This window comes from Rhinoderma darwinii, chromosome 1 (genome assembly GCF_050947455.1).
Source record: "Rhinoderma darwinii isolate aRhiDar2 chromosome 1, aRhiDar2.hap1, whole genome shotgun sequence".
Classification (NCBI taxonomy): Eukaryota; Metazoa; Chordata; class Amphibia; order Anura; family Rhinodermatidae; genus Rhinoderma; species Rhinoderma darwinii.
This window is the reverse complement of record NC_134687.1, coordinates 127174872-127194281: the sequence shown is the minus strand read 5'-3', so window position 1 is coordinate 127194281 and position 19410 is coordinate 127174872. Positions and strand designations below refer to the sequence as shown.

Sequence of the window (19410 nt, the reverse complement as noted above, 5' to 3'; positions counted from 1 at the left end):
GATGAAGGCTTATCTTCTGCAAAAAAAAAGTAGGAAGGCATTGCTACGTTCACCTTCACCATGTACATGAACAGTGCAGTTGTTTTGCATGATTATATTTTTTACACTTATATTGGCTTTATTTTGCACCCATGTAAATGGAAGGTAACGCCCTGCTCTGTAAAAACGTTCCCCTAACAGGGTGACCACCTCATGACACTGAATCCTGGGATTGTACCAGATTATCAAAACGTGGCTGATCTCTTCTAGGAACAGTGACACAGCTGTCCATGGGTTGTGTTTGGTATTGCAGCTCAGCCCCATGGAAGTGAACGGGGCTGAGTTGCAATACTATAAACAGCAAGTGGACAGGTATGGCATTGTTTTTAGAAGAAAGCAGCCTTGTTTTTCTAATCCTGTACAGCCACTTTAGGCTTCAGTGTAATGTGATCTTGCTATGGGGAGCAGTACATCCTTTTGCCTATTAAATGATTTAGGCACAAATAAAACTTCGTCTCTGTTCGGGGAGAAAAGCCACATCCAGTCATTCATTCATTCATACAGCACAGTACTAACTAAGCAATGAAAACAACAACTTCATAATTTACAAGTATGGGTGACAAAACAGGACTGCTAGGCTAGGAAATTGAAAGTTGAACATATCAGGAAGACATTTACTTTAACTAACAACAATGGTTTTAACCTAAATGACAAATAAAACATGGGCATGTTATGGTTTCACATCGCCTAAAGAAGTGTAGAACATATGCTGAACGGATTCTTAATATCCAAAACCAGCGTGATCATTATATATGCAGAGAAGGGAAATGGTTCATTGACCTTTGCTTTCTCCACTGCAGCCCGCTTTCTTTAGCCCTCTAGCTATCAATCAAGTTTCCATTTTGCTTAGTGGCAGCAGACATCCCGAACACTCTTATTAGTACTTTGACCCTTGACCGCATGGAAAACCTAAGCAAGTACTTAAGTAGTTACCTACAAGATATTCCTCCTTGTTTATACTCCCAAGGTGGAGGTGGTTATACTGCATCTGGAAAAATATGTGCATCGACATGTCCAGAATGTTTAGATGAATATAATAAATTTGATTTGTCTAATTTGAAAACCTTACATAGATTATTCACACAAAGTAAGGCTCCGTTCACTTGTGTCTCAGAGGCTTCTTAGCAGATTCTGCAGACGTGACAGGAAAAATAGAGATACAGTGTACTATATTTCCCGTCAAACCAACCGAGATGGACAGCACGATGGACCCCAAGATAACAGAGTTCTGTTGGGCGCTGGTGGTATCCACCGTGCGATGGCTCCGGCAATGCTTCCAATTTAACTATTATAGATGGAAACCAGGACACAGATGTCTGAGCCTTAGCCAAGCTTTGTTAATTAGTATTTTGTTAAATATATTTATTGGTATTACCAATAATGTTCACACGACTACTTGCTTGCATCTCTGGCAATTCAATCTAATTATCAGGGGTCTGACTAGAATTTATGGGGTCTCAAAGTAAAACAAGGAAATATCCAGTGGACTAACCCTAATCTGATTAGGACTGTGATCTATGGGGATCCAGATGGCCAACATTCCAGTGTATAGTAACTATAACTGTAAAGGCGATGGGACTAGTGAGGTTATCACCTGGGTGTAAAAATATTAAATTAGACCAGGAAGTCCGATAGGTGAAGCATTAACATCTTTCTATGTAACTGAAAGGGAAAACTTCACCATCTGTTTCAGCCACTGTTGACTAGGTAATGGGCTCTCCTGTAGAAGACCACAAGTTTACTACTGAAACACATTTCTCATCTTGCCTACCTCTGGTGACATGGACCTAGCCTCATAGGAAAGCATCGTTTCTTCGCCATCCAAATGGCAAAATTAAACTAAATGGTAACAAATATATGGACATCCGTTTTGATTAGAGGCTTCAGTCATTTCAGAAGCAGATGCAGCCATTTCAGAAGCAGGATTATGATGGACTAGGAATAGGACCTGCCATGGTTGTCCCTGGGCTGCGTCTGGTATTATAGCTCAATCCTAATCTCTTTAATAAGGCATGGCACGATTTCTAGAAAAAAAAGTAAAGTGGGCCCTTTTCTAATGTACAGGTGGCATACTGACTGTTGAGGAGCGTTTAGAAAACAATACAAGCAGACAGTAAACGGACATTTAAAAAACATACGCTACTGTAATACCACGCAAATATATAGAAAGGTTAATAAAACAAGTTCTTAAATGTAAAAACAAATAGGTGGAATTGTGCCAAATATGAGAAATTATGTGTTGTACTTATTTTAGGGACAAGGTTACTGTAGACAATTCTTTGGTAGGTCCTAGACAAGTATGCAGCTTTTTATACCAGCCTGGCATTACTTAGGGAACCATTAACCCAACAGTCAATCCCCAACATATAAATAAACAAGCCAGTCTGAATTTAGAATGTACTAAAACTGGCCTTTTAAACACAACTCCTCCATAAAATATCTTCCGGCGGGAAGCTAAATTCTCATCTCTATTTCATATTGTCCGTTTGGAAGTAATATAGATGCTTACTGATCACTACCTTTAATGACACAACCGCATATTATCCACCAGGAGTTTTTGTTCTTATTTTGTTGTAGCAACTAATATTTTCAAATCACTAGGAGGCTTTCCATTAAAAAACAGTTTTATACTTACTTGTCCCCTCAATAAGTAACTCTTGGCCATGACTTCCTAAAAGGGTACGAGAAAGAAACGGGGCGAAGTCCACAAAGATCTCCCTCAGGAGTGGAGCGGCCTTTTCAAGTGCATGTTCCAACCTCTCTGTAATACTAATAATATTAAGAAAAAGGATTCGTTAAGATATGGAAAAAAATACATGTGAAAAAAAAAACTAATTAACATTTAGGTCCTGATTATGCTTAGCGAGGACCGGTCACTGAGGTACAATCTGGATATTTGTTCTACAATATGTAATTCACTGTCGTGTGCAGTCACTAACGCCTCATGCACCCGACCGTGTGTGCCGTCCGAGTCGCGTTAGTGATCCGAGGAAAGATAGGACAAGTTCTAGCTTTCCTCGGATCGGAGACTCGGACCATTTTTCACGGACCCGATCCACCCGCTAAAGTGAATGGGTCCGTGAAGACTATCGGGTGCCACTATGATGCCGTCAAAAACGGCCCGAGTGGCACAACGGTCGTGTGCATGAGGCATTAGTGGGTAAACCATGTCTGGAAATCAGAATTATGGTGGGAGAGACAGATCCACGCTGGCAATTACCAGGTCATGAAACCATTATGGAAAAATAGGAGCCTCAAAACAAAAAATTTGTACAGCTTAAAAAAAAAAAAAAAAAAAAAAAAAAAAAAAAAAGATATTACTGTCAAATATATTAAAAGAAGATTTCTAGGAACAAAAAAAAGGAACAGCACAACAGCAAGTTCTAAGAAAAGATCATCCAGCATCGTTATTTCATGGGGAATAGAAGTTGTAACGTCCACGGCCCGTCGTTCCTACTCACCCCACGATGGCTGCGGCCATGTACTTGTGAGTGCTGGCCGGCATCTCATTCCTAAGAGACGCCAGCACTCAGTTGCGCTCTACTCTGCTGTGTCCCATAGGATGCTTTTGCGCCCGGCCTTAAAGGGCTAGCGCGCGCACATGTATAATATTACCAATTAGCCCATAAGGACTCTGGACTATAAAAAGGGCTCTGCCCTTTCACTCCCTGTCTGAGCGTTGTTCTGTATTCCCATATTAGTCTTCGCAAATGGTCCCTTAGTGTTATCCTGCCACCTGTATACCGTGCGGTGTTTGTTCCTGAGCTTTAGAGTGTTGGAGTCGTGTTGTGCCACCTGTCACGCTTTCTGTCATACACCACGTCTGGTGTCATCTTCCATGCCGGATATCATCCGCCACGTGTGGCGTCATCTACCTTCGAGTTTCATCTGTGCCTAAGCCTCTGCCAGTGTCTGGACTATCACAGAAACTCTTGTACTAGGAATTTGTATAGATTGTTTGGCCAGCTGCTACTCCGCTACGGCGGTGCAGCTTAGTGCGTCCACATACCCACAGATCGTGAAAAGTATTTACTAAAACAGACATGTCAGGAGAGAGGACAGGTCCTCTTTAAGCCAGCCATACATATTAGATAGCAGTCGGCTGAATGATAACTCTCCTGACTCCCCTATAATCGTGAACAATCCAATCCACTGAGCAAGAGTATTTTAACCCCTTCCCGCTCCTTGACGTACTATTACGTCATGGCAGCTGTATCGTTCGCGCTCCATGCCGTAATAGTACGTCTCGGGAGTAACGGCCGTTTCGGCCGTCCTCCCGACACATACAGGAGCTGTGACGCTGCTGTCTTGTTCAGCAGCTGTCACAGCTCCTACAGCGGGGACCGATCGCTGTGTCCCCGCTGATTAACCCCTTAAAAGCCGCGTTCTATAGAGATCGCGGCTTTTTAGGGGTTAAGCTGCCATCGCCGGCCTGCTACGCGACAGCGGCCGGCGATGGTGACTATGGCAACCGGACACCAAACAATGGCGTCCGGCTATGCCATAGACGGAAGCCTAGTGGGTCCTGACAACGTCAGGACCCACTATGCTTGCTGTCAGTGAGTAGCTGACAGTTCTAATACACTGCACTACGCATGTAGTGCAGTGTATTAGAATAGCGATCAGGGCCTCCTGCCCTCAAGTCCCCTAGTGGGACAAAGTAATAAAGTTAAAAAAAAGTTAAAAAAAGATGTGTAAAAATAAGAAAATAAAAGATTTAAAAGTATTAAAAGTAAAAATCCCCCTTTTTACCTTATCAGTCATTTATTATTAATAAAAATATATAAACAAACAAATAAACTATACATAATTGGTATCGCCGCGTCCGTAACGGCCTGAGCTACAAAATTATTTCATTATTTATCCTGCACGGTGAACGCCGTAAAATAAAATAATAATAAACCGAACCACAATCACAATTCTTTGGTCACTTCACCTCCCAAAAAATGGAATAAAAAGAGATCAAAAAGTTGCATGTACCTAAAAATGGTACTGATCGAAACTACAGTTCGTTACGCAAAAAATAAGTCCTCGCACGGCTTTATTGATTGAAAAATAAAAACGTTCTGGCTCTTAGAATAAGGAAACACAAAAAGTCAATGATTGTTTACAAAACGTATTTTATTGTGCAAACGCCATAAGACATAAAAAAAAACTATAAACATCTGGTATCGCCGTAATCGTATCGCCCCGCAGAATAAAGTGAATATGTCATACATAGCGTACGGTGAACGCCGTAAAAAAAAACGAAAAAAAAAACAAATCGTACAATTGATGTTTTTTAGTCACCACGCCACCTAAAAATAGAATAAAAACTTATCAAAAAGCCGCATGCACCCCATGAAAACTACAATGGATTCCTCAAGGGGTCTAGTTTCCAAATTGGGGTCACTTTTGGGGGGTTTCCACTGTTTTGGCACCACAAGACCTCTTCAAACCGGACATGGTGCCTAATAAAAAAGAGGCCTCAAAATCCACTAAGTGCTCCTTTGCTTCGGAGGCCGGCGCTTCAGTCCATTACCGCACTAGGGCCACATGTGGGATATTTCTCAAAACTGCAGAATCTGGGCAATACGTATTAAGTTGCGTTTCTCTGATAAATCCTTTTGTGTTATAAAAAAAATGGTATAAAGAGGATTTTGTGACAAAAAAAAATGTTACATTTCACCTCTACTTTGCTCTAATTTTTTGTGAAACACCTAAAGGGTTCATAACCTTTCTAAATGCTGTTGTGAATACTTTGAGGGGTCTAGTTTCTAAAATGGGGTATTTGATAGGGGTTTCTAATATATGGGCCCCTCAAAGCAACTTCAGACCTGAACTGGAACCTAAAAAAATAAATAAATGAGGCAATACTTCGCTTCTCACATTATACTGATAATGAGCCGTGCCCACCCCGAGATGACCCCAGTTTTGACCGTTTGTATAAACGGAGACCCCTATTAGACCGTTCCAGTGCCCGGTTTTCCCAAGCATACACCCCCGAGAAGTGTATTTCTATTGATGAGTCCCTGGTACATTTTAAAGGGAGGGTTCAATTCCGCGAGTACCTGCTGGGTAAGAGGGCAAGGTATGGCGTGAAGATGTATAAGCTATGCGAGAGTGCATCAGGGTATAACTACAGGTTTAGGATATATGAAGGAAAGGCCACCCCCAAACCAGACTGCATCCTGGACTACAATAAGTACATGGGAGGGATGGACTTGTAAGATCAAGCCCTGAAGCGCCATGCAGTGTGGTATAAGAAGCTGGCCGGGCACATCATACAGATGACATTGTACAATGCGTACATGCTACGTCGATGTGCAGGCCAGACGGGAACTTTCCTGGAATTTCAAGAGGTGATTATCAAGAACCTAATCTTTAGGGACCAAGAAGGGGGGGGGCACCCAGTACTTCTGGAAGCGAGCCCACACGCATCGTACCAGGGCAACACTTTCCAGGAGAAGTTCCCCAAACTGGCAAGAAGGGAAAAAGTCAAAAGAGGTGCAAAGTCTGCTATAAGAGGGCGATAATGGATGACACAATATATCAATGTGACACGTGTCCCGAATAACCAGAGCTCTGTATGAAAGTGTTTTAAAATTTATCATACATCCCGTGGTTTATAATTTACCCCAATTTTACTTACCCTGATGCACTCCACACAGCTTATCCCCCCTCGTCTTTCCCCTCTGGGCCCTGCTGTGTGTCCAGGCAGCTGATAACAGCCACATGTAGGGTATTGCCATACCCGGGAGAACCCACATTACAGTTTATGGGGTGTAGGTCTCCGGTCAAAATGCTCACTACACCTCTAGATGAATGCCTTAAGGGTGTAGTTTTTAAAACGGGGTCACTTCTTGCGGGTTTCAACTGTACTGGTACCTCAGGGGCTTCTGCATACATGACTTCGCACTAGAAAATCCCCAGTAGGCCAAATGATGGTCCTTTCCTTCTGAGCCCTCCCATGGGCCCAAACGGCAGTTTATAACAACAAATGGGGTATTGCGGCACTCAGAACAAATTGCGCAACAGAATGGGGTATTTTGTTTCTTGTGAAAATAAGAAATTTTCAGCCAAAACTACATATTATTTGAAAAAAATAATTTTGTTTTCATTCCCAGCCCAATTCAAATAAGTTCTGTGAAAAAACTATGGGGTCAAAATGGTCACAACACCCATAAATGAATTCCTTGAGGGGTGTAGTTTCCAAAATGGGGTCACTTCTGGTGGGTTTCCATTGCTTTGATACCTCTGGGGCTCTGCAAATGCGACATGGCACCCGAAAACCAATCCAGCAAAATCTGTACTCCAAAGAACACACAGCGCTCCTTTCCTTCTGAGCCCTCCCATGGGCCCAAACGGCAGTTTATCACCACAAATGGGGTATTGCCACACTAAGGACAAATTGGGCAACAAAATGGGGTATTTTGTTCCCTGTGAAAATAAGAAATTTTGATCACAAATGACATTTTATTGGAAAAAAATGACATTTTTTTCATTTCAGAGCCCAATTCAAATACGTGCTGTGAAAAAACTGTGCGGTCAAAATGGTAACAACAACCCTAAATGAATTCCTTGAGGGGTGTAGTTTCCAAAATGGGGTCACTATTGGGGGATTCCTACTGTTTTGACACCTCAACACCTCTTCAAACCTGGCATGCTGCCTAAAATATATTCTAATAAAAAAGAGGACTCAAAATGCACTAGGTCCTTCTTTGCTTCTGGGGCTTGTGTTTTAGTCCACGAGCGCAGTAGGGCCACATGTGGGACATTTCTAAAAACTGCAGAATCTGGACAATACATATTTAGTAGTGTTTCTCTGGTAAAACCTTCTGTGTTACAGAAATAAAAATGAATAAAATTGAAATTCAGCAAGAAAAATGAAATTTGCAAATTTCACCTCCACTTTGCTTTAATTCCTGTGAAATGCCTGAAGGGTTAAAAAACTTTATAACTGCTGTTTTGAATACTTTGAGGGGTCTAGTTTTTAAAATGGGGTGTTTTATCAGGGTTTCTAATACATAGGCCCCACAAAGCCACTTCAGAACTCAAGAGGCACCTTAAAAAAAAGGCTTTTGAAATTTTCTTAAAAATATGAGAAATTGCTGTTTATGTTCTAAGCCTTGTAACGTCCAAGAAAAATAAAAGAATGTTCAAAAAACGATGCCAATCTAAAGTAGACATATGGGAAATGTGAACTAGTAACTATTTTGGGTGGTATAACCGTCTGTTTTACAAGCAGATGCATTTCAATTCTGAAAAATGCTATTTTTTCAAAATTTTCTCTACATTTTGCAATTTTTCACCTATAAACACTGAATATATCGACCAAATTTTACCACGAACATGAAGCCCAATGTGTCACGAGAAAACAATCTCAGAATCGCTTGGGTAGGTTTAAGCATTCCGACGTTATTACCACATAAAGTGAAATATGTCAGATTTGAAAAATGGGCTCGGAGCCTTAAGGCCAAAACTAGGCTGCGTCCTTAAGGGGTTAAAGTATATTGAAGCCCGTTCCCAGTGCCCCGAACAAGCCCTGGGCCAAAAAGCTATTGTAAGGCATTACATTAACCGTATATCTTCAGTATGACTTAAAAGAATTCAGGAATGTGGGAATCTACAAGACGAACTAGGCAGTGAGGAAAAAAAATACAGACAAAAATAAACTTAACATTTATGTTAAGTAACCGGCTTTAGGTTAACCAGTGTCAATGAAGAAATGAACACTTACCTCATGTGAGAAGCCGAATCTTCTGGCACAGAGTCAACAGCCTGGACTGATGGTAGCTTTGCATTAGATGTTCCGCTTCCTATGGTAGGAAGGAGGACAAGTATTATGATAAATAACACATTTCACGCGTCTAAAAAAAAAAAAACACGAAACATATAACCTCATGGATTTAGAGAAAGAAAACAAACATTCATTTCCAGGGTGTCTTTATAAACTAGAAAAACCAAACATTGTCGTTTTGCCACAATTTCACTGCAGTTTTCCTTGCTGAGCACTAGGGGTAAAAAAAAAATTAAATAAAAAAACCGGCAAGGAAAAGCATAATAATGATTTCTACATACTGTACCATGATCACGGCTTTCATATCCTTTGTAGGATAGATGTGACATCAGAGGTGTCTGGCAGAAGCCTTGCCCTTTGTCTTTACTGAAATAAATGCTTGGCCAATTAAAATGTGCACGTTTATGGGGGAGTCATGGACCTCTTGAATCAGGTTTTGCAGGCAATGTTGCTAACTGGATCTGTGCCCCACAATCTCCATGCCAGCCACATTTCATTTGCAGCATTATGTGCATTTTGGCATAGCTGACCAGCCAGATGTTTTAGTAAGAAATATTCATTAACTTTTAAATATCACTTAAACAGTTCCATCCATGGATATGTTGTCGTCTAACAGATTGTTAACAGCCCCTGATGACTCCATCAACATAAATGTGCAGTTTGGCTGAAGGATGAGGTTATTTCCATAAGGGAGTATAAGCGACCGTCAAACACCTCTGGCACTGCATATTTCTGGGGTAAACAATAGGAACGGACAGTTTGAAATCCTTTCGGATTCTTGTTTCTGCTGACAGGAAAAAATCAGGGATCAAACTGTAAAACTATATATATATATATATATATATATATATATATATATATATATATATATAGTTAAAGGGTATACCTAGCTTTAAAAACACCAATTCCCAGTTTATATACAAAATGTATCTACATAAAAAGCATAACGTTGCACTAATTATCTTGTTTATCCTAATTTTTAGCGTAGAGCGGAATTTACAATTCTGCCGATTGTCATTAGAAACGGTCAACAAGTTTGTCATCAGTCACACCCTTATCAGCTTATCGAAGGTTCTATAATGCAGTGGGAGAAATGATTTCTTCTACATGATATAGGCTACATCACATGACTGTACAGTAAAGACTACACTTCGCAGAGTTCAAATCAGAAAAAGCTCTGTACACACATTAAGCCAGCAAGGATTCCTGAGAGATAGCAGTTCTGATGCCTGCAGATTCATGAATGCAGCTCTGGACTATAAGGCCGTGATTACACAGAGCTTTGACACTTTACTTGCCGTGGAAACCGCAGCAAAAAACGGCCGATCTTGCCTCCCATTGTTTTAAAAAAGAAACGACATGCCCTATCTTGAGGCGTCTTCCGCCTCAAAAACGCCCATTGAAATCAATAGGTGACGGAAAAAACGCTGCAAACACCCGACGCGTTTTTTGCCACGTTTTATGTCAAACTGCTTGCGATTTTTCCCTTTGCCTATTGAAGGAATAGGTAAAAACTGCGTCAAAAATCGCGGCAAACGCGTCAAAAAACGCCTGTGGTGCAAAACTACTTAAAAAAAAAATGGAGCTGATTTTTTCAGGTAGAAATTTCTGCCTGCAAAAAACTGTGTGAACATAGCCTACTACAGGCTGTAACTACAATCTTCAGGGGAACCAGGCAACATGTGCTCGATTCTCCTATAGCTCCACCACGGGAAACAAAGCATTACGTGGTTCGATTGAAATCAGATTTGTCCATGAAATGCATGGATTTATCTGGTTCTGCAAGCGAGACGCTCTTAGTTTACTTTGTCTATCCTGAAATGAAAGGCTCCTATCTAATAATGCAGAATTCTCCAATAAGGTACTTAAAAATAGGTCTTCTAAATCTACTTGAGTGCGGAGGCCCCTTTATTCTGCTGATCAGAGGTGGTCCTGGGGGTCAGATCCTCACTGATCAAACATAGCGATAGGCCATCAGTCCTGAAAAACCTATTTAAAAAAGGGTTTTCCCAGTTTCATACAGCTTAAAGAGGCGCTGTCACCATATTTTGCAACCCCTATCTCCTATTGCAGCAGATCGGCGCTGCAATGTAGATAAGAGTAACGTTTTGGTTTTTTTAAAACGAGCATTTTTGGCCAAGTTATGACCATTTTTATATTTATGCAAATGAGGCTTTCTAAAGTACAACTGGGCGTGTTTAAAGTTAAAGTACAACTAGGCGTGTATTGTGTAACATCTGGGCGTTTTTACTTTTTTTTTTACTAGCTGGGCGTTGTGAATAGAAGTGTATGATGCTGACGAATCGGCATCATCCACTTCTCTTCGTTACCACCCAGCTTCTGGCAGTGCACAGACACACAGCGTGTTCTCGAGAGATCACGCTGTGACGTCACTCACTTCCTGCCCCAGGTCCTGCATCGTGTCGGACGAGCGAGGACACATCGGCACCAGAGGCTACAGTTGATTCTGCAGCAGTATCAGCGTTTGCAGGTAAGTAGCTACATAGACTTACCTGCAAACGCCGATGCTGCTGCAGAATCAAATTTAGCCTCTGGTGCCGATGTGTCCTCGCTTGTCCAACACGATGCAGGACCTGGGGCAGGAAGTGAGTGACGTCACAGCGTGATCTCTCGAGAACACGCTGTGTGTCTGTGCACTGCCAGGAGCTGGGTGGTAACGAAGAGAAGTGGATGATGCCGATTCGTCAGCATCATACACTTCTATTCACAACGCCCAGCTAGTAAAAGAAGTAAAAACGCCCAGATGTTACACACACACACAATACACGCCCAGTTGCACTTTAACTTTAAACATGCCCAGTTGTACTTCAGAAAGCCTCATTTGCATAAATATAAAAATGGTCATAACTTGGCCAAAAATGCTCGTTTAAAAAAAACACGTTACTCTTATCTACATTGCAGCGCCGATCTGCTGCAATAGGAGATAGGGGTTGCAAAATCTGGTGTCAGAGCCTCTTTAAAAAGGTACACCGTTTTTTTTTTTGCTATCTAGCCCTCTTATTTATGCAGAACAACAGGACACCTCCAACAGATACCCTCCCTCTGGCACCCGTTTTTTTTTTCCTCCCTATATTATTAAGTCTTTTATTTTCCATTTTTCAAACACAAAGAAGATGCAGACATAATCAGCACTGACATCGGCTCACAGGCCAGCATTTGTAGGTACAAGTAGTGCAAGAGATACAATAGAAAACCATAACCGTCAGCTGAAACCAATCCTGAAGGATCAGAAAACGTATGCATCCGGAACCAGCAGCCATGTATAAAACCCAAATGAGAACAGAATAGATGTATAGAAAAGCAGAGGGAGCAGGAAGAGAAAGGGGAAGTGGAGGAAGCTGACCTCCCACACAAGTCTAGAAATTATGCTCAGGAGGCCCTAAGGGTCCTATACTCCACTGACGATTGAAATCGAATCCATTCACGCCATGTTTTGAGAAATTTAGCATGAGCCCCTCTCATTGATGCTGTGAGGTCCTCCATTCTCATAATCTCCTAGATGTTGCCGAACCACATGCCCACTGTTGGCGGACAAGTTTGTCTCCACAACCCGGGAACACACGCCCTAGCTGCGTTCACCAAATGGCGAACCACCGAGCGTCGGTATGTAGACAGGGGGACATCGCACAGGTGGAGCAGGAACAGAGCCGGAGAACGCGGGAGGGAGAAGTCCGTGAAATTGGAAGAAATGCGCCACACCTCAGACCAGAAATCTGACAGCTGCGGGCAGTCCCAAAAGATGTGCAAAATTGTGCCCACCTGGCCCCTGCATCTCCAACACAACGGAGAGACCGCAGGGATCACAGCATGCAATCTGGAAGGCACCCTATACCATGGCGAAATTATCTTAAATCCTGCTTCGTGAAATCTGCTAGCCATGGAGGATTTATGTGTCATAGCAAACAGACGGTCCGTCTGCTCCAAAGTAAATGTGAGACCTAAGCCCCTCTCCCAGCTACTAAGGTATAAAGGTGTGGTAAGAGTAGATGGAGAGATCAGCAGCGCATAAAGTTTGGACAATGAGTGACGCACCGTGGCAGTGCCCCTGCATAAGAGTTCGAAAGGGGAGCAATCTCGTGAGTATGCCTGTGGGTTAGGTAGGGATGTAATGAAGAGTCTTAAATGGGTGACCTGCCAAGAAGTAAACGAGATGGGTTCTGACAAAGATGCCAGCTGTGAGCAGGTCATCCATGCCGAATCCTGTATAAAATTGGCGGCGTAGCCCTTACCCGCCCTCAGCCAGTGTCGGAAGGGGCCCCCCTCCTGTCCCGGTGGAAATGCAGGGTTGCCCAAGATAGGAAACAAGGGTGAGGGGAACGGAGAGATCTCTTTCCGAGGGAAGAGCCGGTACACGACCACCAGGATGGGCCCTATTGTCGGATGCGTTCGTGCCGAGAGGGGGACGTGTGTGCCCAACCATGGCAATGCCTGCAACTGAACCTCAAAAAAGGTCTGTTCCATAGACACCCACTGTTTGACCTCAGTGTGTCTAAACCAGTCCAATATTCGCGCCAAATGTGAGGCCTGGTAATAGGAGACAAAGTCCGGGGGACCAATGCCACCGTCACACTTGGCACGAAAAAGCATGGACCGAGCAACGCGTGCTGGTTTCCCCACTCATATGAAGAGTAGGGACAACAGGGCTTGAAAGAAGGGGCGTGGGGCGTGAACCGGCACGGCCTGAAAGAGATACAGAATCCGTGGCAGAATGTTAATCTTAAATATGGCACATCTACCAAACCAAGTGAAGGTGCCCATCGTCCAGGAATCCAAGTCTCTCTTCACTCGTTGAAGAAGCGGAGGGTAATTCACCGCGTAAAGGCGAGATAGATCTCCGGTCAGCCGGACCCCCAGGTATTTAAGGGAATCTCTGGCCCACTTAAAGGAGAAGGACTCAGACAGCTCATCCACCAGGGACTGTGGCAACGAGATAAGAGCCTCCGATTTCTGGTAATTGATCTTGAAGTTAGAGAGTTTCGAGTATCTACTCCGCTCCGCCATCAGGTTGGGCAAGGAGACTCTGGGGGCGGTGAGAAAAAAAAGAGCAAGTCATCCGCATAAGCGGCGACCTTGTGGGACCGTCCTCCCAAAGATGCACCCGCTATGTCTGGGTTGGAGCGAATATGGCACAAAAAGGGCTCCAAACGCAAGGTGAAAATTAAGGGGGACAAGGGACAACCTTGCCTCGTGCCGTTTGACATAGCGAGCGAGAAGTGTCCATTCACCTTAACCTGTGCCGTGGGGGAGGAGTAGAGACTCGAAATCCACTGCATCATATGTGAGCCCAGACCCACATGCCGCAATGTAGCCAACATAAAATCCCAGTTGACTCTGTCGAAGGCCTCCTCCGCATCCGTAGAGAGGAAGCAAGTGGGCAGGGCCGTGGTGACCGCCTGATACATCAGGTTAATTGCCCGCGTAGTGTTATCTCGAGCTTCCCTTAATGGCATGAAGCCCACCTGGTCGTTATGTATCACATTATGTAGTAGTGGGGTCATCCTATGGGCCAGAATCTTAGCAAACCGCTTCAGATCTACATTTAACAACGATATGGGACGATAATTCTGGCACAAGGATGGAGCCTTCCCCTCTTTGGGTATCACCGTAATGTGGGCCCTCAACGTGTACATAGGAAGAGTCCTCCCCTCCATGAGTGAATTGAATGCGTGTAGGAAATGAGGGGAGAGCAATTCCGAACAGGCCTTATAATAATGTAAAGGTAACCCGTCCGGGCCAGGAGCCTTCCCCGTTGGAGAGTCCTTCAGTGCCCAGGACCACTCCTCCGGGGAAATAGGAGCCTCCACAGCAGCAATAGCCTCCTGGGGGATACATTTCATCCCCGAGGACCGGAGATACAACTCAATCCTCTCCAAGTGGCCCCCTCCCCCCGAGGAAGGGGGGGGGGGCCCAGGAAGATTATAAAGAGTGATAATAGGCACGGAAGGCCTCAGAGATGTCATGTGGAAGCTGCAGACGCCGATTGTGTGGGGCTTGTACCTGAGGGACATAGGTGCGCATATGTGTTTTCCTTGATGCCCTTGCCAGAATCCTACCCGGGTTATTACTTTACTCGTAGAAGTGCCCTCTGCATTTAACTAAAGAGGCCCTAGACTTGGAAAGACAGAGAGCGAACCTGCTCGCTCAGCTGCCCCAATTCCACCCCTACCACCCGATCCTGGGAGACCTTATGTAACTGTTCCAACCTGTGTATGCGGCCCAGGAGGTCCCTGAGGTGAGCCGTCCGTTCCCCCTTTCATTTGGCACCAATACGAATGAAGGATCCGCGCACCTCACACTTATGTGCCTCCCAAATGCAAAGCGGGTCAACACCCGGCGAGACGTTTGTAGCAAAATAAACCGCGAGATCTCTTTGGATGTCCGAGACCACCGTCGAGTCCTGCAGGAGTGATTCGTTCAAACGCCACTGCCAGGAGCAAGGGTGGTTTGTTGGCAAGGAAAGGGAGAGAGTGATAAGAGCATGGTCAGAGAATGTGATGTTATCTATGGAGGCAGATGCGAGGTCAGGAAGGTGAGAGTGACGTAAAAATAAGCAATCTAATCTGGAGTATGAGTTGTGAGGAGCCGAAAAGAAAGTGTAGTCCCTTGTCAAGGGATGCATGAGCCGCCATGTGTCGACCTATTGGTGCTCATGCAACAGCCGACGCAAACGACGGTGAGCCGCTCTGGATAAGGACGAGTGCCCTCTTGAGGAGTCTAACGTGGGATCCAAAGTGGCGTTCAGATCTCCCCCCAATATCAGAGTGCCTTCCAGAAAGTCATCCAACGCTACCAAAACGCTCTCTAGAAATGCAACCTGACCCGTGTTAGTAATCAATATATGCACTCAAAATAGCATTAGTACTGCGGGCTAGGTGTGGTTCAAAAACCAACCCCCCATATATAAATCGAATAGGCAGCTCCATTTAAATGTATCAAAACACAGAAAGAGAAGAGCTTATAGCCAGGAATATATATAAAAAGTAGAAATTTTATTAACATATATAGATAGACAGTTTTGTAAAAAACAATGTATATATATATATATAATACAATACAAGGACAAGACCCTAGTAAAACGGTTAGGGAGCGATTATCAGCATTACTGGTGTACACACTGGGTTAGCTATACTATGACAGGATGTGATCTGTGATAGTATAGCAAACCCAGTGTGTACACCAGTAATGCTGATAATCGCTCCCTAACCTTTTTACTAGGGTCTTGTCCTTGTATTGTATTATATATACATTGTTTTTTACAAAACTGTCTGTCTATATATGTTAATAAAATTTCTACTTTTTATATATATTCCTGGCTATAAGCTCTTCTCTTTCTCTGTGTTCTGACCAGTGTTAGGAAGATAGTACGAGGCCAGTGTGCACAAGGTATTGCCTGCCTACCTTTCACGAATAGGTAGCTGCCTGCTCCATCAGTGAGCGTCTCCAGATGCTCCCAGGGAAGTGTGTGTGAAATCAGGATGGAGACCCCCTTAGGTCCCATGCCCACTTCCGTTTTTTTCCTTCAGGGTGCTAGCCGTTTTTCTGACGGCTAGCACACTGACCCATTCATTTCAATGGGGCCATGTACACTTCAGTTTTTTTGACGGTCCCGTTGCTCCGTTACGATCCAAAGTAGATTGTAAGCATGTCCTACTTTGGTCCGAGACTCCGTGACCGCGAGGCCCATGCAAGTCAATGGGGCCGTCAAAAAAACTGAAAGAATCCGTGTGCCGTCCGTGTGTGACGGAGCCGATGCCTAGCAACGGCCGGAGACGGGCAGAAAAACAGAACAGAAATATTACACTAATCGGCAGCCACTTGTCTCTATCTGGTCTCTAGGAAGCGATTGTTAGGCTACGGTTGCCATAGCAACCATTGGAATACCTGCGGGTGCCGATGGCTGTCATTAGCAACCATAGCGTGCGATCTAATCACTTCGATGCAGCGATAGGGGTTAATCGGCCGGATCGGAGCCTAGCTCCGGTCCTGGCCGTTGCAGAGGGGTGCCGGAGAGCTGATTACCGGCGGTGTTAGCGCTGGCTCAAGCTGAACCAGCGCCATCACATACACCACATCATGGAGCTGTGATTGGTCAGTCTGCTTTGACTGACCAATCACAGCGATAGCCGGCAGGAGACCGCTGTGATTGGTCCCCTGCCGTCTTACTGTGCTGGTCAACTGTCATAAACAGTAGACGGCACAGTTCTGTCACCTTGTCCTTTGACAGGGTGACAGTTTTTAGCCAGGATGCACCGGTGCGCCCTGGTGCCTTAAAGCACTTCAATGCAGGACGTACCGGTGCGTCCTGGTGCGGTAAGGGGTTATGGGATTAAAAATAAATAGTCCCAAAAAAAAAAGTCATTATTTTGCATAAAATATATTTTATTGCACCTACACTAAATAAAAACAAAAAACCTACACATTAGGTATCTATACGACCGTAATAACCTGAAGAATTATTATAATGGGTTATTTAGCGTGAAACGTGAGCGGGATAAAAAAAAAGAAAAAATGCTAAGAATCGCTTTTTCCTATATTCACGCCGTAAAAACAAAAATTTTTTACCCCCAAACTGTGAAAAAAACAAACTATTTCTCTCGCATAAAACAAGGCCTCATACAGACGCGTCAATTAAAAAATAAAAAAAAGTTATGGCTACTGAAAGGCAGAGGCAAAAACGGAAAAACTTAGCTGGTCATTCAGGCCCTGTCATTAAGGGGTTAAACAAAACAATCATGTAATCTTTTGCATACATACATATCCATCAGCATCATACACAGTCGAGACACATTACGACCACCTCCTACTTTCGTGTTGGCAGCGTGTAGCCCATGAAGGAAGTGATGTGTCGTGGGCTGGCTTGGTGGGTATATAAGGTGTGCGATAGGCTGTCTGAACACATATCACTCGTTGTTTCATGGGTAAAAGGAGCGATTTATCAGAGTTGCAAAAATAAATGATTATTGGCTTTTGGGCCAAGGGTGGCAGTATTCCTCAAACAGCGCAGTTTGGGAACTGTTCGCCTGCTGCTGTGGTGAAAGTGTATCGTGAGTAGACAAATGGCACCACTGGGAATATCCGACGTGGAAACTGCGGAGAACAACGTGCCATTGATGTGAGAGGTGAACGTTGGCGACGAAGGTGCACGAGGGCTCGAACTACACACCACAGTGGAGCAGCTCACTGTGAAAAATCAACCAAGGGGGCTACCAGACGTGTGTCTAAATCAAGGGTTCAGAGAACCCTACTGCGTATGGGGCTCCGAAGCAGACGAATGCTCACTGCTCCTATGCGGTTTGTCTTCCGTGGGGCAGATGGAATCTTCCAGCAAGGCAATGCGACATGTCACACGGCTAGAAATGTCAGATAGTGGTTGGATGAGCACGACTAAGACTTTCAAGTACTTCCCTGGCCCCCTAATTCACCAATTGAGCATCTGTGGGACCACCCCAATCTTGTTTGCTCTATGGATCTTCTCCCACGCACCCTCCAGCAAATGTGGGATGAAATTCAGACAGAATGGCTCCAGATACCCGAGACAACCTACCAGCACATTGAGTCACTCCCAGCCCGTCTAGCTGCTGTCTGTTCTGCACACGGCGGTTACTCTGGATATTAGCTGGTGGTCATAATTATGTGACTCGGACTAAATATTAAGTGAAGGATAAAATCTGACTTGTATTGTGAAATGTGTTAAGATTGTGACTTTGTATCATCTCCCCATACAATGCATGGTAAGTCTACAACTACAAATGTGGTCAATAACTACAGTAGCAAGTCCAAACATATGGAATCAAACCAACTTATCTCTTATCCTTTCACTGATAAACTGGCTCCTTCAAACTGACATCTTTACAGACACTCACAAGAACATAAAAGAAAATGCAAATAGATCATCTGTCTAGCACCCTTCTCCACACAGCTTACTGAACATTCACAGTCCCCAAGGCTCTAGACAAATAATGTCTTCTGCAATAAAGTATCATTTAAGACCCTTTCTCTTTCCTGCTGCCTCATAAAAAGACCTTAAGTATTTGTATGTTCTCTGATGTGATTTAAATCTTTTAAGCTCACCCATTAAAGAGTATTACAAGATTCTAGCCATAGATTTTACTTAATTTAAATTTCAGCAGGAACTCCTTTCTCTACAATTATATATATATATATTATTTTTTTATAATAACAATAACTATTTTTAGTTTGGATTTATTCCGAATCTCACCAGTACATAATTTTTTTCTATAAATAAGGGGATTAGGGGTGAAGGAAAAAAAAAAAAAAAAAAAAGAAGAAGGACGACTTCTTACACTGGTGTCACGGCTTCTGTTTTTACAGGACCAAAGAGTGATATGACGGATTCCTTATGTTCAGTTTTGTAATGGATCCCATAGGCATATATGCCCACCAGTTTCTATTTTTTTGTTTTAAACAGGATGACAGTAATGCTACACTTGCTAAAATGCTGGGGAGAAACAGCCATCAGCGCATTTAGAAAACATGTCAATGGTTTTGTGACAGTTGTGCTCCAATAGAAGTCAATGATGGCCAAGATAGTCACACAGTAATTGGCCAAT

The 19410-nt window shown here is 43.6% G+C and overlaps 1 protein-coding gene across 2 annotated transcripts in view; it reads right to left on the bottom strand.

Annotated features, from left to right (window-relative positions):
* Positions 1 to 19410, bottom strand: part of LRBA (LPS responsive beige-like anchor protein) — a 641245-nt gene that overhangs the window by 493672 nt on the left and 128163 nt on the right. For both annotated transcript variants that reach the window (XM_075860361.1, XM_075860360.1), the window contains exons 31-32: positions 8759 to 8837; positions 2675 to 2808 (exon numbers count right to left, since the gene is read on the bottom strand). In XM_075860361.1, the coding sequence (XP_075716476.1) occupies positions 2675 to 2808; positions 8759 to 8837 (213 nt within the window). The remainder of the gene's footprint in view (positions 1 to 2674; positions 2809 to 8758; positions 8838 to 19410) is intronic.